Raw genomic sequence first — 23,862 nt, forward strand, 5'->3', positions numbered from 1 at the left:
CATTACATTCTACTGTGAGCTCATGAGTAGGGCTTCCTGTCACCCACTCTAGACTACTGAACCTCAGTCTCTAGGAATGGGACCTGGGATTCTGCATTTTTTAAAGACAGGGTCTTACTCTGCCACCTCAGGCTGGAGTATAGTAGCACAGTCACGGCTCACTGCAGCCTTAATCTCCTGGGCTCAGGCAATCTTCCCACCTCAGCTTCCTGAGTAGCTGGGACTACAGGTACATGCCACCATGCCCAGCTAATTTTTGTATTTTTTGTAGAGATGGGATTTTGCCATGTTACTCAAGCTGGTCTCAATCTCCTGGGCTCAAGTGATCCGCCCACCTCAGCCTTCCAAAGTACTGGGATTACAGGCGTGAACCACCATGCCCCACAAATTCTACATTTTGAAAATGCTCTCTAGGTAATTTAGGTTACCTCACTTGGAAATCGCTGATTTAAATTATGGTCAAAAATATTTAATTTTGATAAAACTTTGTCTCATCACCCTGCAGACTGGTAATAACAACAACAAAGATGGATCTAATCATAAAGCTGAAAGTGGAGCTCTAATAGAAGCTGCAAAATCAAAGATACATCAGGTAGTGTAAATTTTAAAGGGGGGCAATGCATCACATACATTTAATTGTAGTTAGGACAAATGAAGCAATGAGATAAATCACTGGAAGCAGTCAGTAATTCAAGGTGCATATATTTGTCTTTTGAAGTATAGTAGTTTTGAAGCACATTTATCCTAAATATATTTTGCTTAGGAGGATAATATAATTTATTTAAATTGCTCTATAAATAAAGTTTGAGAGAAATGGCATGGGAATGTACTGCATGATAAAATCAACTGGAATTTTAAAAAGTCGTCATTAGCCATGTGCAGAAGATTGATAGGATTTTTGCCTGGAACTTGAGTATTTAAGTTTTTTGTTTGTTTGTTTTTTGAGATGGAGTCTTGCTCTGTCACCCAAGCTGCAGTACAGTGGCGCGATCACGGCTCACTGCAACCTCCGCCTCCCAGGTTCAAGTGATTCTCGTGCCTCAGCCTTCTTGAGTAGCTGGGATTACAGTCATACGTCACCACACCCAGATAATTTTTTGTATTTTTAGTAGAGACAGGGTCTCACCATGTTGGCCAGGCTGGTCTCAAACTCCTGACCTCAGGTGATCCACCTGCCTCGGCCTCCCAAAGTACTGGGATTACAGGCGTGAGCCACTACACCTGGCCAAGTTTTTAATTCTACCATGATTTTAGTATTTTGAAGTATATTCAAAGAGTACATTGAAAATAGCGTATTTTCTAAAATTGCAAACTTGTTTTAGCAAGTAATTAGTATAACTATGTTGTAAATAGATTGGGTTTAATTTTCCTAACTAGAAAGTAAAACTTTATGTAAATCCACCATAGTCTTAACGTAGTAACATTTTCACTTTGACAGTACAAAGTACGAGCTTATATCCAAATGAAGTCTCTGAAAGCATGTAAAAGGGAAATCAAGTCAGTCATGAATACAGCTGGAAATGTAAGTTTCTTCTGTACTTTTGTTTTTCAATTTGTGTCTTGTTTAGACTATGGGTATTTGTCAGTTTCAAAAAATTTGTCTTAGTCTGTTATATATACTGCCAGATATGAACCTTGCTATTTTAAAGTTGGGAAGTAGTAATAATACTGCGTCTGTAGTTTAATTTTTTTTTACTTAAAATTACAACAAGCACTTTTCTATTTTATGTAACCTTCAAAACCACCATTTTAAATAACTGCCTATTGTTCTGTGACTGGTTTATCACAATTCACTTAAACATTTTGCTAATATTAGACGTTTAGGTTATTTTAGAATTTTTTTAGTATTGTACTCAAAACATTTATGGCCAGGCATGGTGACTCACCTGTAATCCCAGCACTTTGGGAGGCTGAGGTGGGAGGATCACCTGAGGTCAGGAGTTCAAGACCAGCCTGACCAACATGATGACACCCTGTCTCTACTAAAAATACAAAAATTAGCCAGTGTGGTGGTGTGTGCCTGTAGTAGTCCCAGCCACAGAGCCACTGGGGAGGCTGAAGTGGGAGGATCGCTTGAACCCGGGAAGCAGAAGTTGCAGTGAGCTGAGATTGTGCCATTGCAGGCTAGCCTGGGTGACAGGGTGAGACCATGTCCAAAAAAAAAAAAATTTATTAAAAATCTAACAGTCAAGTTGTAGCCAAAACCTGCCCCTTCCAAATGACTTTTGGCTTGACGGTACCTTCAATTTAACTAGTACTAAAGTATTTGAGATAGAATTACTTCTTCCTTCCACTCCCTCCACCCTAATCTTTCATTGATAATTTTTAAGATGGTATAGGAAAGAAACAGAATTGTGAACAATCTTGATGCTTCTAGGAAAACTATAAATTTAGAAGTATAAAGCCATGAGAAAATATGGTTAAAAATCTCAGGGAGGATCCAGATTAGTCACTGAGTTAGTTAATATGCTAGTGTTTTTTTTTTTTTTTTTGAGACGGAGTCTCTCTGTCGCCCAGGCTGGAGTACAGAGGCGCGATCTCGGCTCACTGCAAGCTCCGCCTCCCGGGTTTAGGCCATTCTCCTGCCTCAGCCTCCCGAGTAACTGGGACTACAGGCGCCCACCACATCGCCCGGCTAGTTTTTTTGTATTTTTTTTAGTAGAGACGGGGTTTCACTGTGTTAGCCAGGATGGTCTCGATCTCCTGACCTTGTGATCCGCCCATCTCGGCCTCCCAAAGTGCTGGTATTACAGGCTTGAGCCACCGCACCCGGCCGCTAGTGATTTTTTATAACAGTTGTGGCCTAGACCAGAGCCTAAGAGGGAGAAGCCCAGTCAGCCAGCCAGCCAGCCAGCCATTATCAAATCTTTTTTTTAAATGATAAAAGACATAATTCCTGCTTTAAAGGAGACCATAGTCATAGAGGAAAGACAAATGAAAATTATTATAATTCATCATCCTAAATCAGCGAAAACTTCAGGAGGAATAGGTACCACTAAGGATAAGTGCCGAAAGCCCTTATTTCCTTAGTAACCAGAACTTTGGGATGGGCGGGAGGCAGAGCAAAGGATAAACTAGGATTTAGAAGGAAAGCCTGTTGCTAAATTAAGTGAATAAATAGGCCATGTGTGATGGCTGATGCCTGTAATCCCAGCACTTCGAAAGGGTGAAGCAGGCAAATCACCTGAGGTCAGGGGTTCGAGACCAGCCTGGCCGACATGGGGAAACCCCATCTCTACTAAAATAAAAAAATTAGGCCGAGCACAGTGGCTCATGCCTGTAATCCCAGCCCTTTGGGAGACTGAGGCAGGCGGATCCCAAAGTCAGGAGTTCAAGACCAGCCTGACCAACATGGTGAAATCCCACCTGTACTAAAAATACAAAAATTAGCCGGGTGTGGTGGCATGCGCCTGTAGTCCCAGCTACTCAGGAGGCTGAGGCAGGAGCCTCACCTCCTTGTTTGAACCCAGGAGGTGGAGGTTGCAGTGAGCTGAGATTGTGTCACTGTACTCCAGCCTGGGCGACAGAGCAAGACTCTGTCTCAGTCAATCAATCAATCAGTCAGGATTCCAGATGTCCTCCTGGATGGATGTTTAGTCTCCAGAGCTCTCTGCATGCTTTTGTACTCTAAACAGGTAGTACTATCTAGAGGGTCCTCCACCATGAGGATTCTTAGGAGAAGTGAAAGGTGATCTACTATTCAAAATGTGATCTTTGGAACAGCAAGATTAGTGCTTACCAATAAGGCATTCTGTTGAAAAATTCTTCCATTTGTAGAATGACGCTTTTTTTTTCCTATTTGGAAAAGTATTTGATTATTTATATCTCTGCAGGTGCTAATGAAAAGTACATTTGTATCCTAAAAAGTAAGAAAGATCACCAGTCTCTCTAATTAAAATGAAGGACATAGATCGTGCTGTCAAATTGGTTTTCAGTTAGTAGTATAGTAGATGGAACACAATCAGTTGATAATCTACAGACTGTATTCTTTTTTTTTTTTTTTCTTTTGTGAGACGGAGTCTCTCTCTGTCGCCCAGGCTGGAGTGCAGTGGTGTGATCTCGGCTCACTGCAAGCTCCGCCTCCCAGGTTCACGCCATTCTCCTGCCTCAGCCTCCCGAGTAGCTGGGACTACAGGCACCCACCACCATGCCCGGCTAATTTTTTGTATTTTTAGTAGAGACTGGGTTTCACCGTGTTAGCCAGGATAGTCTCAATCTCCTGACCTCGTGATCCGCCCACCTCGGCCTCCCAAAGTGCTGGGATTACAGGCGTGAGCCTCCGTGCCTGGCCCAGACTGTATTCTTATACATGCACATATACCTATATTTATTTTTTCAGGTGGACCGTTAGTAATTCTTTTTACAAAGTGCTCTCTGACAGGTTCAATTTTTTAGATTGTGAGAGCAATGAAACATTTAGAGACTATATAGTTTTTTGTGACTATGACTTCATTTATGGTTTTGAACACGTCAGTACAACAGTATAAGATCTTACATTAGGCATCTGAAAACAAATTATCAGTAACTTTTATATTTTCTCTACAGTCTGCACCCTCTCTCTTTCTTAAAAGCAATTTTGAGTACTTAAGAGGTAATTATCGAAAAGCCGTGAAGCTATTAAATAGTTCAAACATTGCTGAGCATCCAGGATTCATGAAAACAGGTAAAAGAAAATTGTGAAATTTTAACTTTTTTTTGCCTGACTCTTGTACCCCTTCTTCCTTGTCCACCTCCCAACACCCAGTCTTTTGAGTGATTTATGCTCATTTTTTAATGAAAATGTTTTAATATTTCTGCTGCAAAAATTTCCATCCTGTTTCTACTTTAGAAGAAACCTCATTACTTCTTGCTTTTACTTTGCTTTCTTTCCTTTTTTTACTTTTCCAGGTTGGATCACTTTCCTCCCCTCCCTGCACCTTCTTTTTTTGTTGTTGTTGAAATAGTCTTGCTTTGTCGCCCAGGCTGAATGCAGTGCCACAATCACAGCTCACTACAGCCTCAACCTCCTGAGCTCAAGTGATCCTCCCACCTCAGCCTCCCAGGTAGCTGGGACTGTAGGCATGCACCATCATGCCTGGCTTACTTATTGTAGAAACAAGGTCTCATTATGTTGCCCAAGCTGATCTCAAACTCCTGGGCTCAAGTGATCCGCCGATCTCAGTCTCCCAAAGTACTGGGATTACAGGCGTCCACCACTGTGCCTGGCCCAGATAGCTTTTCTTTTTTCTTTAACCTGACTTGCCCGCCCTCCTGCCCTTCCTTCCTTCTTTCCCTTCTTTTCTTTTCTTTTCCCTCCCTCCCTTCCTTCCTTCCTTCCTTCTTTCCCTTCTTTTCTTTTCCCTCCCTCCTTCACTTCCTTCCTTCCCTCTCTTCCCTTTCTTCCTTCCTTCCTTCCTTCCTTTCTTTCTTTTTTTTTTTTTGACAGAGTCTTTCTCGGTTGCCCAAGCTGGAGTGCAGTGGTGGCAACATCTTGGCTCACTACAACCTCCACCTCCCTCCTGGGTTCAAGCGATTCTCCCACCTCAGCCTCCTGAGTAGCCGGGACTACAGGCACGCACCACATGCTCAGCTAATTTTTCTATTTTTTGGTAGAGACAGGGTTTTACCGTGTTGCCCAGGCTGTATCGAACTCCTGACCTCAAGTGACCCACCCACCTCAGCGTCTCAAAGTGCTGGGATTACAGGCATGAGCCATCACACCTGGCACTTTAATTTGTTTTTATAAGATCCTTGGACTTTTGCTTTGTAAAGTGAGACTTTTTTTTTTCTTTCTTTTTTTTTTGTTTAGTGAATTACTATCTGTACCAGAAAAGTGAGATCTTTTAGGTAAATAATAAATAATATAATGTTTTTACTTCTTTCTGCCATAAAGGCAGTTAATAATATAATTTTTTTCTGTAACTTACCCAATGAATATGACTTATTTAGATGATTAACTATATCAAAAATCTTTCTATAAAGCTAGGAAAATAAGTATTATTACATATTCTTGCCTCTATTTAAAAAGTCTTATAAATCCCTTGATATTAATGGTAACATGAAAGTAAAATTTGTGACTGTCATTTAGGTTTATATCATCAGTATTTGATGGGGCAGGAGAAGGAAAATCACTTATTCAAGAAATGAGGATAAACTGTTGAAAATGTATGTTTTGCCTCAAGTTTAAAATGCAGACAATATGTTTTTTGGTTTGTTTTGTCTTGTTTTATTTTGGATTCTATTCAGATACACACACAGAATACACATGCAAACATACTCAGATCTTCCCCTATTTACCCTTTCAGTTCACAGGAGTGATGGAAGATGGAGAAAGGCACTTTGTTCCTTATAATTCTCTTGTGGGTATTATTTCTCTTATAAATTCCCATTTCTAATTCTGCTCAATTTTAGTGTTTTGTTTTCATTGTCATAGTTTCTCCTCAGAGGTCCACTAACACACAACATACAATGATCCCTCAAACTAGAAAGATAATATACTTTGAGAAATTTTTGCTTAGGATTTTCTTGATGTAAATGTCAGTATTGACATTGTCAATCTTTAAATTGGAGGTAGGAGCTGGAAGCGGTGGCTCATGCCTGTAATTCTATGCTTTGGGAGGCCAAGGCAGGAGGACCAGGAGTTCGAGGCTACAGTGAATCATGATCATGCCACTGCACTCCAGCCTGGGCAACAGAACAAGGCCTTGTCTCTGAAAATAAATTAATAAATAAAGATGGCCAGGCATGGTGGCTCACACCTATAATCCCAGCACGTTGGGAGACCGAGGCCAACATATCACTTGAGGTCAGGAGTTCAAGACCAACCTGGCCAACAGGGAGAAACCCCGTCTCTACACAAAATACAAAAATTAGCCAGGCATGATGGCGTGCACCTGAAATCCCAGCTACTTAGGATTCCAAAATGCTGGGGTTGCAGGCATGAGCCACCGAGCTCAGCCTTGTGTTCCTTTTTTAAATATCGTCATTGCTTAATTTAAAAACATGTCAGAAGATTACCTTTAGTTTTTAGTGCTAAACAATAAATATCCTGATTATTAATTTTGTCATTCTAGTCTGACATTTTATACCATTAAGGGCCGTTGTTTTGGAATGTTTGGGTAGCTGTTTAGAAAAAAAATATCAAAGGCCAGGCACGGTGGCTCATACCTCTAATTGCAGCACTTTGGGAGGCTAAAGCGGGCAGATCACGAGGCCAGGAGATCGAGACCATCTTGGCTAACATGGTGAAACCCTGTCTCTACTAAAAATACAAAACATTAGGCAGGCGGGGTGGCGGGCGCCTGTAGTCCCAGCTACTGGGGAGGCTGAGGCAGGAGAATGGCATGAACGAACCCAGGAGGCGGAAGTTGCAGTGAGCTGAAATTGCGCTACTGCGCAACAGAGTGAGACACTGTCTCAAAAAAAAGAAAAAAGAAAAAAAATTAAAGCTTAGATTACTTTTTTTTTTTTTTTTTTTTTTTTTTTTTTTTTTTTTTGAGACGGAGTCTTGCTCTGCCGCCCAGGCTGGAGTGCAGTAGCCGGATCTCAGCTCACTGCAAGCTCTGCCTCCCGGGTTTATGCCATTCTCCTGCCTCAGCCTCCCGAGTAGCTGGGACTACAGGCGCCCGCCTCGTCGCCCGGCTATTTTTTTTTTTTTTTTTTTGTATTTTTTAGTAGAGACGGGGTTTCACCGTATTAGCCAGGATGGTCTCGATCTCCTGACCTCGTGATCCGCCCGTCTCGGCCTCCCAAAGTGCTGGGATTACAGGCTTGAGCCACCGCGCCCGGCCAAGCTTAGATTACTTTCATTACATCAAAATAAAATTCAGAGAGATGAAGGATTAACATTTAAAAATAAATAAAAGCAGTAAGACAAAATTTGGATGAATATTTTAATTTTGTGATGGGGAAGACTTGAGTAAACATTTTCCAAAATCTAAATCTAAGTACCATAGTGTTTAGAAAGCATTGCTAAATTTGACCACATTAAAATGTTAAACGTTTTATGATTAAAAATGTAAACACACATACACATACTGAACCAAGTCACAAAACAGATGACAAACAGAGGTGGGCAGGAATATTTGAAACAGATGTGACAGAAGGTTTCTATAACATACAAAACAACTAATAACCAACAGAAAAAACATCTGTAACCAAATAAAGAAATCGGCCGGGCGCGGTGGCTCAAGCCTGTAATCCCAGCACTTTGGGAGGCCGAGACGGGCGGATCACGAGGTCAGGAGATCGAGACCATCCTGGCTAACATGGCGAAACCCCGTCTCTACTAAAAAAATACAAAAAACTAGCCGGTCGTGACGGCGGGTGCTTGTAGTCCCAGCTACTCGGGAGGCTGAGGCAGGAGAATGGCGTAAACCCGGGAGGCAGAGCTTGCAGTGAGCTGAGATCCGGCCACTGCACTCCAACCTGGGCAACAGAGCCAGACTCCGTCTCAAAAAAAAAACAAAAAAAGAAATAGATTGGCCAGGAACAGTGCTCACGCTTGTAATTTCAGCACTTTGGGAGGTCGAGACAGGAGGATCACTTGATTCCAGGAGTTTGCGACCAGCCTGGGCAACAAAATGAGACCCTATCTCTGCAAAAAAATTAAAAATTTATCTGGGCATGGTGGCCCACGCCTGTAGTCCCAGGTACTTAGGAGGCCAAGGCATGAGGATTGCTTGAGCCCAGGGGGTCGAGGCTGCAGTGAGCCCTAATTATGCCACCACACTCTAGCCTGGGTGACAGAATGAGACCCTGTCTCAGAGAAAGAAAAAAAAGAATAAGGGTGAAAGGCAAGAAGAGGCAACACAGGCTGAAAAATACAAATTCCCAAACATGAGAATTTGCTTAGCTGCAATGGTATTTAAAGAAGTGTAAATTAAAATCAGTAGAGACTTACGGTTTAACAAGCATACTCTGTTCTGTTCTTTTTTTTTTTTTTTTTTTTTTTTTTGAGACAGAGTCTTACTCTGTCACCCAGGCTGGAGTGCAGTGGTACGATCTCGGCTCACTGCAGTCTCCGGCCCCCAGGCCCAAGCAATTCTCCTGCCTCGGCCTCCCGAGCAACTAGGATTACAGGCACCCTCCACTATGCCCGGCTAATTTTTGTGTTTTTAATGGAGGTGGCATTTCACCTTGTTGGCGGGGCTGATCTCGAACTCCTGACCCAAAGTGATCCACCTTCCTCAGCCTCCCAAAATGCTGGGATTACAGGCGTGAGCCACTGTACCCAGACTCACTCTGTTCTTTTCTATACATTCTTGCTATTCACTTAATATACTTTGGTTGTTTCCATATATACTTGCTTCCTTGTTTCTAATTTCTACATAATATTTCATTGGTGGATGCAATGCGTATACTTTATATTACTGATGAACATATTTTGTCTTTTGCATTTTTGTATCATTTGTCTACAGTTACTAAAAATTAGCTGGGCATGGTGGCTCATGCCTCTAATCCCAGAACTTTGGGAAGCCAAGGTGGAAGGTGTTGCTTGAGCCCAGGAGTTTGAAACCAGGATAGGCAATATAGTGAGACCCCGTTTGTTTTAAAAATTGTTTTTAAAAAGGAAAAAAAAAATCGGTACAAAATTAGACTAACAAAATAAGACTGGTTTTTAAAAATAATTTTTATCAACTTTAACAAAATAGATTTTAAAAGGAGTTTTAAAATTTTTCAGAAATTTCCCAAATTTCAAATACCTTGTGAACTGTTCTTTAAGAAGTAAGTGGAATGGTAACAGTGTTAACTCATGCAAGATGAGCCCAATTCTTGTCTGAGGGACACCAACATTAAAATTTTTCTGTGGACAAATTTATTTGCATTTTTTTCAGGTGAATGCTTGAGGTGCATGTTCTGGAATAACCTTGGTTGCATCCATTTTGCCATGAGCAAGCACAATTTGGGAATATTCTACTTTAAAAAGGCTCTGCAGGAGAATGATAATGTCTGTGCACAGCTCAGTGCAGGTAGCACTGATCCAGGTAAGCCCAGTACTGGGGTACAGCTTGTATTTACTACATCAGAAAAGCATGATTTAAAAAGCATGAATGTGGTTAAAATACCCACCATATATACTTACATATAGTTAACTCTGATCTTACCCAACAAGTTTGGCTCTGGGGATTTTTAATAGATAATGTTACTTTGAATAGCAATAACAAGGTGTTAAGAGTAATTTTGAATTTTCCAGAAATTTAAGTTGCATTCCATTTTTCATCGATTTGAAAATGAATAATTCCCTGTGGTAATGTTATGTAACAGAATGTTTGATTAGTCACAACATGACTGTGCCAAACTAGATTTATTATAGATTTTTTTTTTTTTTTTTGAGACAGAGTCTAGTTCTGTCACCCAGGCTGGGTGTGATTTCAGCTCATTTCAACTTCTGTCTCCTGGGCTCAAGTGACCCTCCCACTTCAGCCTCCTGAGTCGCTGGGACTATAGACACATGCCACTGTACCTGGCTCATTTTTGTGTTTTTTGTAAAGATAAGGTTTAGCCGTGTTGCCCAGGCTGGTTTGGAACTCCTGGGCTTAAGTGATCCTCCCACCTCAGTCTTCCAAAGTACTGGAATTACAAACATGAGCCACTGTGCATGGCTTATTATGGATTCTTTGCAGAGTTTTACATGTGATACTACTGGCAGCATCTGACAGTCTTTAAGCAATTTCCTCACATTGATCCTTTAATATGCATTATCATATGGATCCTTTATCTGAAATGCCTAAAATCAAACAATTATTTAGCTTTTAAAAATAATAACCTATTTAGGTCGGGTGTGGTGGCTCACGCCTGTAATCCCAGCACTTTGGGAGGCCAAGGTGGGCAGATCACGAGATCAGGAGATTGAGACCATCCTGGCTAACACTGTGAAACCCCGTCTCTACTAAAAAATACAAAAAAATTAGCCAGGCGTGGTGGCAGGCGCCTGTAGTCCCAGCTACTCGGGAGGCTGAGGCAGGAGAATGGCGTGAACCTGGGAGGCGGAGCTTGCAGTGAGCCGAGATGGCGCCATTGCACTCCAGCGTGGGCGACAGAGCGAGACTCTGTCTCAAAAATAATAATAATAATAACCTATTTAATTGGTGCCAAATGTGTTATAAATCAAGGTTGACTGAAACATTGAATAGATGATAACACATGGCAATAAAATGGTTAACCAAGATGAAATTTTTATTTTATTTTATTTTATTTTTTGAGACGAAGTCTCACTCTGTTGCCCAAGCTGGAGTGCAGTGGCGTGATCTTGGCTCACTGCATCCTCCACCTCCCAGGTTCAAGCAATTTTCCTGCCTCAGCCTCCCAAGTTGCTGGGACTACAGGCACCCGCCACCATGCCTGGCTAATTTTTGTATTTTTAGTAGAGACGGGGTTTCACTGTGTTGGCCAGGCTGGTTTTGAACTCCTGACCTTGTAATCCACCCGCCTTGGCCTCCCAAAGTGCTGGGGTTACAGGCGTGAGCCACTGAGCCCAGCCAAAAATTTTAAAAAGTGGAAACTTCATACAGACTCTAAAAATGTTGGCTAGGCAAGATGGCTCATGCCTGTAATCCCAACATTTAGGGGAGGCCAAGGTGGATCACTTCAGTCCAGTCCCCCATCTCTACAAAAATAAAAGTAAAAGAGAATAAAGTAAAAATGTAGAAAAGTAGTATAAGGTTCAAAGGAGTGAGAGTGGGTCCCATCTCTTATCTTTGCCTTCCTGGAGCTTTGTTGCCTGAGGAGCTGGCAAATGAGAAGAGACATCTCTGGCTCTGCCAGTATAGACAACTGAGATGACTCTGGAGAATATTTGTGGGGTTGAGGATGGAGACCACCATTGTTGAGAGCCGTTATAACTCAGATCAGGATTATTGGTGTTAAACATGGTAGTGTCTAAGTACTTAATGGAGTAAATGTTCTCAAGGTTACTATTACTTTAAATCTAATGATGTATTCTTATCTAATTTTTATCACTAGGCAAAAAATTTTCAGGAAGACCCATGTGTACGTTACTAACCAATAAGAGATATGAGTTGCTGTATAACTGTGGAATTCAGCTTCTTCACATTGGAAGGCCTCTTGCTGCCTTCGAATGTCTGATTGAAGCTGTTCAGGTTTATCATGCAAATCCTCGCCTCTGGCTACGGCTGGCTGAATGCTGCATTGCTGCCAATAAGGGGGTGAGTGCTACTTGGGTATCTTTTTGAGCCCTATCTTCCCCCCACTTACTACATGGAATGTTACAGAAAAAAAGAACCTTGGAAACATACATAAGACATCATTCTCTTTTTTTTTTTTTTTTAATTTTTTTTTTGAGACGGAGTTTCTCTCTTGTGCCCAGGGTGGAGTGCAATGGCACAATCTCGGCTCACTGCAACCTCCACCTCCAGGATTCAAGCGAGTCTCCTGCCTCAGCCTCCCGAATAGCTGGGACTACATACACATGCCACCATGCCCAGCTAATTTTGTATTTTTAGTAGAGATGGGGTTTCAACATGTTGCCCAGGCTGGTTTTGAACTCCTGACCTCAGGTGATCCACCCACCTCAACCTCCCAAAGTGCTGGAATTACAAAGTGCTGGGATTACAGGCGTGAAGGTTAAAAAGAGAATGATGATGGTCATTTTCTTTTGATTTCAGTGAAATGTATATGTAGTCTTCCTTAACCATTGGTGAAAAAAATTTAGTTTCAGAAAGTCATTTGTTGGCCAGGCGTAATGGCTCATGCCTGTAATCCAAGCACTTTGAGAGGCCGACGTGGTTGGATCACTTGAGCTCAGGAGTTCAAGACCAGTGAGACACCCACATCTCTACAAAAAATTATTAGGTGTGGCAGCGATTGCCTGTAGTCCCAGCTATTCAAGAGGCTGAGGTGGGAAGATCGTTTGAGCCTGGGAGGTGGAGGTTGGAGTGAGACCAGATAGAGCCACTGCACTCCACCTTAGGCAACAGAGCAAGACCCTGTCTCAAAAAAAATAAAAATTTATAAAGTCATTTGTTAACATTCTCATTCTTGGTAAGTAAGTGTGGCAACATTAAAGAGTTGAAGCCAGTGATAAATTCATGTATGTTGGAACAGTGGTCTGCTAGCTGCTCCAGGGGTCAGGAGCCATGCCATCTGCTGGCATAAGAATAGTGTTGTGTAGCCTGATGATTAGAAAAGGTTTTGGCCAGGCGCGGTGGCTCACGCCTGTAATCCCTGCACTTTGGGAGGCTGAGGCAGGCAGATCATGAGGTCAGGAGATCGAGACCATCCTGGTTAATACAGTGAAACCCCGTCTCTACTAAAAATACAAAAAATTAGCCGCGCGAGGTGGCGGGCACCTGTAGTCCCAGCTACTCGGGAGGCTGAGGCAGGAGAATGGCGTGAACCCGGGAGGCGGAGCTTGCAGTGAGCCAAGATCGCACCACTGCACTCCAGCCTCACTCCAGCCTGGGCAACGAGACTCGGTCTCAAAAAAAAGAAAAGGTCTGATAACGCAATGTGGAAAGAATTGCATTTCCTTCAATGCCTGAGGGTTTTACTTTGGTTTCAGTAAATGATACAGAGTTTATGGATTACACCAGGCTGTTTCTCTCTGACACATGATTGCCCATGGTAGCTATGAGAATAGGCTAGTTTACATTGATGTCCATGCTTAGATTATCTCCAAATGGCAGTTGGTGGAAGCCTTTTGAATTTCAATTTGGGAGGGATCAATAGGAGATAGGGGAAAGATGGGTTGTATCAGAATTGCCAGATATGTGTATCTTCTATTTGCTACCGCACCCCCTGCCCTTGCTGTGAAACACTGGGAAGGTATGATACCTGGAGGTTTTACCTTGCATGCCTGCCATAGGTGATGTTGAGGCTCTCCTGTTGCATAGCAGTTTCTGAGAAGTACAAGAACTAAGTAAAGAACTTAGTTCCTTAAGAACTAAGGATTAAAGAAGTGTGTTTGCGGCCGGGCGCGGTGGCTCAAGCCTGTAATCCCAGCACTTTGGGAGGCCGAGACGGGCGGATCACGAGGTCAGGAGATCGAGACCATCCTGGCTAACACGTTGAAACCCCGTCTCTACTAAAAAAATACAAAAAACTAGCCGGGCGAGGTGGCGGGCGCCTGTAGTCCCAGCTACTCGGGAGGCTGAGGCAGGAGAATGGCGTAAACCCGGGAGGCGGAGCTTGCAGTGAGCTGAGATCCGGCCACTGCACTCCAGCCTGGGCGACAGAGCGAGACTCTGTCTCAAAAAAAAAAAAAAAAAAAAAAAAAAAAGAAGTGTGTTTGCTAGTTTTCATACATGGTACTTAGGTAGTTTATGATTTGAGTATACTAATAGAGGAAGAGATGAGTGATTTGTCTTTGAAAGACTTTAATTATTTAATTATAGTTTGCTTTTTAAAAGACAACTTTCTTGTTGGTTAATTCTTAACTGATAAACAGTTCTAGGTAGAATTTGTACTTCTTAAAGATAAAAGAAGCAAATAGAAATTGCCTATTCTCTTTAATCTATTTATAAATTTAAGTGTTGGGGGCCTTTCTTTGGTATTTACTGGAAACCAGGGTGTTACTTTTTTCTGGGAAAAGAAAAAAGTAACTCCCTAGTTTTGTAAAGTTTAATATTTTCTTTTTAAATTAACTGGTTTTAGAATTAGTACTTTTGGGATTGTGTTTGTTCTACAGAAGCCATTGAGCTTACAAGGTCTCCCCCACTCCCCCTAGAGGAGAAGGAGCGGGAGGGGAGGATAAGTATTTTCCATATTAATATGCTGCTAGTCCTGTTTTTTTTTTTTTTTTTTCTAGAAAAGTTGTAAATTTGTAATTTTTTTAAAATGGTGAAGATGACTTTTGATTGCCATAACTTCATGAACACACAAAATTTGTGCTGCTAATAGGAAACTTGCCACCAGTAATATCTTTGTCTGTGCTTTTCCTCCTAAAAAAGAACTTTAGGGTAACCTAAAAAACAGTAAAAACAAGCCCAAAACACTAATAAAATCAGAGGACAAATCGCAACAGGAGTAATTGTAAACTCCAAATAAAATTTCATAAAATCTGTTAAGTCAGGACAGGAGGTATGCTGAACAAAGCAGTTTGTACTTTCAGAAATAAGTTCATTTTGGATTTAAAAAAATTAACTTGTTTATGCTAAGGAGGACATTTTGTCCTGAATATCTGGTACGTATTATTTTAGACTTGGCAGAGGCAAGGCTTATATTTACCTGGGCAGTGTATAATATATGGGAAAAGATCTGCTAAACAAAAATAGTCTCAATATTTTAATTATGTGTGATCCTTTTACCTTAAAACTGATCTGGCACACTTTCCGGCTATTGGTAATTGAAGGTATGGATTATTGTATGTTTTTTAGTTCCGAACATTCTACCGTGGGCCAGTTTGTTTTCATCTGTTACATCTTCAGATCTGGCCATTTGGATCAGTTTTCATGGCCTTAGCAATAAGACAAGAGAATATAGATGAATCAATGTAAATTTATCACCATGACTAGGAAAATAAGTCAGAATGGAAGTCCTCACAATAATAGTTTAAAATATCCACTTTTTCATTAATATTTCATGGCATTCTCTATATACAACTAGTTTTGATCAGAGCAGTTTTATTGTATTTTTTAGCACTGTGTAGTATGTTCTTTATTAAAAGTCATGTGTGGAAGTGCAACTATAATAAGTTACATTCAGAAGCAATAAGTAATAGTACAGAAACATTTGTGTTTAGAGAAAAGACTTTGCAGGGCAGAGATTAGTTTTGCAAATTCATATTGATTGACTCCAGTTTGTTCTGGTATGTGATAATTTGGATGTCATTATAAGATAACTACTTGGGATTCCACCTGCAGGTATATTAGAGACTTGTTTTATTTTATTTTTCAAACAGGGTCTCACTCTGTCACTCAGCTAGAGTACAGTGGCATGATCATGGCTCACTGCAGCCTCGACCTCCCTGGTGTCAAGTGATCTTCCCACCTCAGCTTCCCTACTAGCTGGGGCATGCATGACCGCACCTGGCTAATTTTTGTATTTCTTTGTAGAGATGGAGTTTCACCGCATTACCCACACTGGTCTCGAGTTCCTGGGCTCCAGCGATCCACCTGCCTCAGCCTCCCAAAGTGCTAGGATTACAGGTGTGAGCCACCTTGCCCAGCTTAGTTTTATTTTTATTTTATTTTATTTTATTTTATTTTTTTTTTTTTTTTTGAGACGGAGTCTCGCTCTGTCACCCAGGTTGGAGTGCAGTGGCCGGATGTCAGCTCACTGCAAGCTCTGCCTCCCGGGTTTACGCCATTCTCCTGCCTCAGCCTTCCGAGTAGCTGGGACTACAGGCGCCCACCACTACGCCCGGCTAGTTTTTTGTATTTTTTTAGTAGAGACGGGGTTTCAACGTGTTAGCCAGGATGGTCTCGATCTCCTGACCTCATGATCTGCCCGTCTCGGCCTCCCAAAGTGCTGGGATTACAGGCTTGAGCCACCGCGCCCGGCCAGTTTTATTTTTTAAATTAAAAAAGATTTGGCCTGGAGTGGTGGTTCATGCCTGTAATCCCAGCACTTTGGGAGGCTGAGGTGGGTGGATCAGGAGGTCAGGAGATCAAGACCATCCTGGCTAACATGGTGAAACCCCGTCTCTACTAAAAATACAGAAAATTAGTTGAGTGTGGTGGCACCCACCTGTAGTCCTAGCTACTTGGGAGGCTGAGGCAGGAGAATTGCTTGAACCCGGGAGGCAAAGGTTGCAGTGAGCCAAGATAACACCACTACACTCCAGCCTGGGTGATAGAATGAGACTCCTCAAAAAAAAAAAAAAAAATTAAAAAGGTCTTTCGGGGCCGGGCACAGTGGCTCATGCCTATAATCCCACCACTTTGGGAGGCCAGGGCGGGCAGATCATGAGGTCAGGAGATCCAGACCATCCTGGCTAACACGGTGAAACCCCGTCTCTATGAAATATACAAAAAAATAGCCGGGCGTGGTGGCGGGCGCCTGTAGTCCCAGCTACTCGGGAGGCTGATGCAGGAGGATGGCGTGAATCCAGGAGACAGAGCTTGCAGTGAGCCAAGATTGTGCCACTGCACTCCAGCCTGGGCGACAGAGCAAGACTCTCTTAAAAAAAAAAAATTTCGGGCCAGGCACAGTGGCTCACACCTGTAATCCCAACACTTTCGGAGGCCGAGGCGGGTGGATCACAAGGTCAGGAGTTCAAGACCAGCGTGGCCAACACGGTGAAACCCCATCTCTAAAAAAAATACAAAAATTAGCTGGGCACAGTGGTGCACGCCTGTAGTCCCAGCTACTCGGGAGGCTGAGGCAGCAGAATCGCTTGAACCTGGGAAATGGAGGCTGCAGTGAGCCGAGATTGCACCACTGCACTCCTACCTGGGCGACAGAGTGATACGCCATCTCAATAATAATAATAATAATAATAATAATAATAAAAGATTTTTCCTGGCTGGACGCGGTAGCTCACACCAGTAATCTCAGTACTTTGGGAGGCTGAGGCGGGTGGATCACTTGAGGTCAGGAGTTTGAGACCAACCTGGCCAACATGGTCAAACCCTGTCTCTACTAAAATACAAAAATTAGCCAGGTCTGGTGACAGGTGCCTGTAATCCTAGCTATTCAGGAGGCTGAGGCAAGAGAATCACTTGAACTCAGGAGGTGGAGGTTGCAGTGAACCGAGACTACACCACTGCACCCAACCCTGAGCGACAGAGTGAGACTCGTGTCTAAAAAAATAAAGAAAAGAAAAAAAAAAAATTCCAGCCTCGGCAACTTGGCAAAACCCTGTCTCTAAAAAAATAAATAGAAAAATTAGCCGGTCATGGTGGCACACACCTGTACCTGTAGTCCCAGCTACTTGGGAGGCTGAAGCAGGAGGATCACTTGAGCCCAGGAGGTAGAAGTTGCAGTGAGCCGAGATCATGCCATTGTATTCTATCCTGGGCAACAGAGCCAGACCTTGTCTTTAAAAAAAAAAAGAAAAAGAAAGGAGAAAAAAAAAGGTAGATACAGGGTCTTACTATGTTGCCCAGGCTGGTCTGGAACTCCTGGTTTCAAGCGATCCTCCTGCCTCAGCTTCCCAAAGGGCTGGGATTACAGGCATGAGCCACTGCACCCAACCAAATTAGAGACTTAGAATGAAGGGGGGTGATAAATGAAATTATCACTGTGAGCTCTGTCGTGAGATAATATATCTTAATCAGATATCCTAAAGTAACTATGTATGTGTAAGTAGCTTTTATTATTTTCAGTTTAATGTTTATTCATTTGGTTTGGGGATTTTAATGTCCTAGAAGGCAAGTATTGTGTCCATGTAAATTTTTACCATGTACAGCTTATTAAAGTTTATTTATATATTGTTGACAATGTAATTAATACTTTGAATTAAGAAGGAAATGATCTGTGTTTTAGGAAGTGGAGCTGCTTCACTTTTCTTTTACACTGTATTTTGGGCTCTCATTTTCCTTAGTCGATGTCAAAGTACCTGTAATATGTAGCATGGCACTGGAGGTATAGAATATTCTAAGTAAATAATTCTAAATAAATTTTTGGGACATAATTGAATTGGATTTTGTTCTTAGAATTTTCTCGCATCTCATGTAAACAAAATGTAGCATATATCCCAGATTTTCAGCCTTATGTACTTTTTCCACTAATACCAAACATGTTTCCGTTATCACCAAAAAAGGTCCTCATTGATTTTAAGAACTTTCTTAAATTTAGAGTAATTGTGAGAGGTATTCCCCCATTTTTTATACCACATCTTACAATTCCCTTGAATTTACTGGAAATTATTTGTATTTTGTAGACCTCTGAACAAGAAACTAAAGGCCTTCCCAGCAAAAAAGGAATTGTACAGTCTATTGTTGGTCAAGGCTACCATCGTAAAATAGTTTTGGCATCACAGTCTATACAGAATACTGTTTATAAGTAAGTATTTTGCAAAGAAAAAGTATATATATTTAATATTAGTTTACATAATGTTACTTACATATAAAAGTATGCTTAGGATTTATCATTGCATAGGAGTACCCGCTTTGTAACTAGGTTTATTGCTATTTCAACAAACAGACCCTCATATATAGGTCCATAGTGAATGTTACCTAACGTGATTTTGGTTTATTACATCCATGGGCACTGTAATTATTGATGGCCTAGGAAACCCTAGTCTGTTCAGTGCCATTATTAAGAATGTCCAGAAGAGGGCATCTTGGTAGCTCCTTTTTATGTAGTTTTGGTTATCATTGATACTTTTCATTTAGGTATTTTCTTATAGTTCCCTAGGACTGAAAATACACGAAAGTGAATTCTTACTATTCAAAGAAAAAAGGTGTATGAAAACATAAAGCAACCAAAGTAGTATAGAAGCTGTCACATGTTTAACGTTCGTTTGACAATTTGGAATTGCCATTATTTGTAAAGTGGCAAACTTTGCAAATAATTAACTGCCTTAATTTGTTTTTGTCAAAGAACAAAATTGTTCTCTGCCATTTAAAAGTATTTCCAAAGTATAGAAAATATCTGATACACGATAATTTAGTCTTACTTTATTTAGTTAAACTATGATGCAGGAATATTTTTTAAAACTATTATGATAAAGCATTTCAAAGTTTTAAAGCAATTTCAAAGTTGTTACTACTTTTCAAAATTTTATTTTTCCCTAATAAAGATTCTATTTGGGTATATCAAACCAACAGAAAGTTGTATAAAGTGTCAATGAAATTATAAGACAAAAAGTAATGTTGCTGTTTCAAAGTGTATAGAGGCATTTTTGAAAGCAAGGATCAACCAAAGTAAGGCTCAAATGTGAAAATCTATTCTCTTCCCTTTCATCCCATTCTTAATATACTTCTCCTTGCCCTCATTACAGTTGCCCTTGTCTGTAGTTTCTCTAGTATGTTAACATTAACATTGTGATATACATCAAATTGTCTCTCCTTGGTCTCATTCCTAGAGACACAGTGTATGTAATTTATATACTTGCAACCCATTATTTATACTATTGCAACCTATACTTAGGATTTAGGTTATTTAGCATGCTTTTACAACTGCTTATATTAAAATTTCTACCTATTAAAAGGCATAGCTTTCATTTATAATCTATTGGTTTTATTCCTCATAATAAAAAAGCCTTATTTTTAAATCTTTTATCCACTTAGCTAATTTGGTTTTGTTCTTTTAAGTGATGGGCAGTCTTCGGCCATTCCTGTAGCCAGTATGGAATTTGCAGCCATATGTCTCAGAAATGCCTTGTTGCTGCTACCTGAAGAACAGCAAGATCCAAAGCAGGAAAATGGGTCTAAAAATAGTAATCAATTAGGTGGGAACACAGAGAGCAGCGAAAGCAGTGAAACTTGCAGGTATTCTAATCCTTGTGACCTCCCTTGGCAAAATCCTTTCAGGACTTCTTTAGTAAACCCTTTTGTTCTTTAAGTAAATTCCTAAATTCTTCAACCTAAATTTCTGAAATTCTCTGTTTTGCATAACAAGAGAGGAAAGCATTTATGTTTCTAAGTCTTTCTGGAAGAGAGAAGTAAGGTGAAGGCTAAGTTAGGAGAGATCCTTGAAAAACAAAAGTAGAAAGTAGCAGTTTTGGCCGGATGCAGTGGCTCATGCCTGTAAAAGGCTGAGGCAAGAGAATCACTTGAACCCAGGAGGCAGAGGTTGCAGTGAGCCAAGATTGTGCCACTGCTCTCCAGCTTTGGCAGCAGAGTGAGACTTCATCTCAAAAAAAAAAAAAGAAAATATCAGTTTTTCATTGACAACAGGGATATTTATAAGAAGTCCTGTTGTCAGACAGCTTAAAACAAAAAAAAATTGACCAGGTGTGGTGGCTCATGCCTGTAATCCCAGCACTTTGGGAGGCCAAGGTGGGTGGATCACTTGAGGTTAGGAGTTCAAGACCAGCCTGGCCAACATGGTGAAACCCCGTCTCTACAAAAACTACAAAAATTAGCTGGGCCTGGTGGCGGGCACCTATAATCCCAGCCTACTAGGGAAGCTGAGGCAAGAGAATCACTTGAACCCAGGAGGCGGAGGTTGCAGTGAGCCAAGATCATGCCACTGCTCTCCAGCCTGGGTGACAGAATGAGACTCCGTCTCAAAAAAACAAAAAATTTATTAAAATAAACACTTGGCCGGGCGCGGTGGCTCAAGCCGGTAATCCCAGCACTTTGGGAGGCCGAGACAGGTGGATCATGAGGTCCGGAGATTGAGACTATCCTGGCTAACACAGTGAAACCCTGTCTCTACTAAAAAATACAAAAAACTAGCCGGGCTAGGTGGTGGGCGCCTGTAGTCCCAGCTACTCGGGAGGCTGAGGCAGGAGAATGGCGGGAACCCAGGAGGCGGAGCTTGCAGTGAGCTAAGATCCGGTCACTGCACTCCAGCCTGGGCGACAGAGCGAGACTCCGTCTCAAAATAAATAAATAAATAAATAAATGAAATAAAATAAAATAAAATAAACACTTAACTCCTAAAGCTGCTCATAGTTCTTCTTATATTCTGCCTGTCCTCTTAATATAATATAATCACTAACCTCCAGAATATTTTTGTATGTTTCTGGTTTTCTAGTATAAATTCAAAATTATGCAAATCTGGGCAGGGTACTGGAGGAGGCCAAGAGTTCAAGTCTAACCTGGGCAGCATAGCAAGACCCTATCTCTTCAAAAAAATTTAAAATAAATAAAAATTATGTGACTCTATAGAAATTGGGAGAACTTTGTAAGGACAAAACAAATAACATTTTATATATAGGAAATTCTGCTTTTTTTCTTTCTTTTTTTTTTTTTTTTTTTTTTTGTTTGTTTGTTTTTTTGTTTGTTTTTTTGAGACAGAGTCTCCCTCTGTCACCCAGGCTGGAATGCAGTGGCACGATCTCAACTCACTGCAACCTCCGCCTCACAGGCTCAAGCGATTCTCCTGCCTCAACCCCCTAAGTAGCTGGGATTATAGGCACAGCGCCACTATGCCCGGCTAATTTTTGTATTTTTAGTAGAGATAGGATTTTGCCACATTGTCCAGGACAGTCTTGAACTCCTAACCTCAAGTGATCCACCCTCCTCAGCCTCCCAAAGTGCTGAGATTGCAGGCATGAGCCACTACACCCAGCAGGAAATTCTGTTTTTTATACATGGCATCTTTGAACTTACGTCTCACATCCCGGCGTTTTTTCTTGATTATAATAGTGGTCGATACATGTTTACTATAAAAAATTTGGGCCAGGCATGATGGCTTACACCTGTAATCCCAGTGCTAAGGGAGACCAAGGCTGAAGGATTGCTTGAGGCTAGGAGTTCGAAGCCGGGCACCATTAGTCCCAGCTACTTGGGAAGCTGACGTAGGAGGATTGCCTGAGCCCAGGAGTTTTGAAGCTGCAGTGAGCTATGATCATGCCACACTGTACTCCAGCCTGGGCAACAGAGTCTCAAAAACCCAGTCTCAAGAAAAGGCGGGGGTGAGGGGTCAGAGGAATTAGAATAGTGAGAAATGTGTGAAAGTTTTGAGTTATTTCCTTTATGTAGTAAAGATACTGTTTTCAGTTAGAGATTTTTTAAAGCAGTGTTGGGGAGGAAGAAACTAATATACAATATAGCTTTAACATGTTAGTGTTACCAAATTACTAAGCATTTCCATTGTTTAACTCTTTTACACTTTTGTTGTAAAAAGTTAGATGGGAGGCCAGGTGAGGTGGGTCATCCCTATAAATCCCAGCACTTTGGGAGGCCAAGGCAGGTGGGTCACCTGAGGTCAGGAGTTCAAGACCAGCCTGGCTAACATGGTGAAACACCGTTTCTACTTAAAATACAAAAAATTAGCTGGGTGTGGTGGTGCATGCCTGTAATCCCAGCTACTTGGGAGGCTGAGGCAAGAGAATCACTCGAACCCGGGAGGCAGAAGTTGCAGTGAGCCGAGATCGTGCAATTGCACTCCAACCTGAGCGACAAGAGCAAAACTGTCTTGAAAAAAGAAAAATAAAAGTTGGGAGTAAGGATAGGGAAACAAAATTTTACATTTAATTTTTTATTTGTTGCTCTTCATAATTAAGACTCTTACCTCTATTTTAGCAGTAAAAGCCATGATGGAGATAAATTCATTCCAGCTCCACCTTCTTCTCCACTGAGAAAACAGGAATTAGAAAACTTAAAGTGAGTATCTAAACAAAATTAGCATTGCATCTATTGAAATGAACACATTCATGGCTGGGCACAGTGGCTCACACCTGTAATCCCAGCACTTTGGGAGGCCAAGGCTGGTGGATCACTAGGTCAGGAGTTCGAAACCAGCCTGACCAAGATAGTGAAACACTGTCTGTACTAAAAATACAAAAATTAGCTGGGCACGGTGGCGGGTGCCTGTAATCCCAGTTACTTGGGAGGCTGAGGCAAGAGAATTGCTTGAACCCAGGAGGCAGAGGTTGCAGTGAGTGTGTCACTGCACTCTAGCCTGAGCAACTCCGTCTCAAAAAAAAAAGAAATGAACACATTCTTTTTTATGAACACATTCTTTTTTATGAACATTCTTTTTTATCTTGTTTATACTGTTAATATGATGAATTACACTGATCAAATGTTAAACTAATCTTTCAGTCTTGTGATAAACCCTACTTGGTCAGAATGTATTTTCTTTTGTATAAATTTTTAGATTTGATTTGTTAATACTTCATTGGGAATAAGTGCTTCTATATTCATGAGGAAGATTGGTCCATACTTTCCTTTCCTTGAAATTATTTTGTCAGATTTGGTTTCAGGATTATGCTGACCATATAAATGAGTTGAGAAGTACTTCATCTTCCTCTGTTTTCTGCAGGAGTCTGTGTAAGATAGGTATTACTCATGGACACGAAGAGGGGAACAACGGGCACTGGAGCCTCCTGGAGGGTGGAGGGTGAGAGAGGATCAGAAAAAA

At 41.3% G+C, this 23,862-nt stretch overlaps 1 protein-coding gene across 5 annotated transcripts in view; it reads left to right on the plus strand.

Annotated features, from left to right (window-relative positions):
• CNOT10 (CCR4-NOT transcription complex subunit 10) overlaps window positions 1-23,862 on the plus strand; it is a 101,345-nt gene that overhangs the window by 34,983 nt on the left and 42,500 nt on the right. For 4 of the 5 annotated variants that reach the window (XM_010354455.1, XM_030932764.1, XM_030932769.1 and 1 more), the window contains 8 exons: window positions 506-592; window positions 1,439-1,522; window positions 4,546-4,663; window positions 9,816-9,965; window positions 11,944-12,146; window positions 18,764-18,885; window positions 20,139-20,315; window positions 23,022-23,102. In XM_010354455.1, coding sequence (XP_010352757.1) covers window positions 506-592; window positions 1,439-1,522; window positions 4,546-4,663; window positions 9,816-9,965; window positions 11,944-12,146; window positions 18,764-18,885; window positions 20,139-20,315; window positions 23,022-23,102 — 1,022 coding nt within the window. The remainder of the gene's footprint in view (window positions 1-505; window positions 593-1,438; window positions 1,523-4,545; window positions 4,664-9,815; window positions 9,966-11,943; window positions 12,147-18,763; window positions 18,886-20,138; window positions 20,316-23,021; window positions 23,103-23,862) is intronic. The other variant, XM_010354456.1, reaches the window with a different exon arrangement.

Source organism: Rhinopithecus roxellana, chromosome 1 (assembly GCF_007565055.1).
Source record: "Rhinopithecus roxellana isolate Shanxi Qingling chromosome 1, ASM756505v1, whole genome shotgun sequence".
In the NCBI taxonomy this organism is placed as follows: Eukaryota; Metazoa; Chordata; class Mammalia; order Primates; family Cercopithecidae; genus Rhinopithecus; species Rhinopithecus roxellana.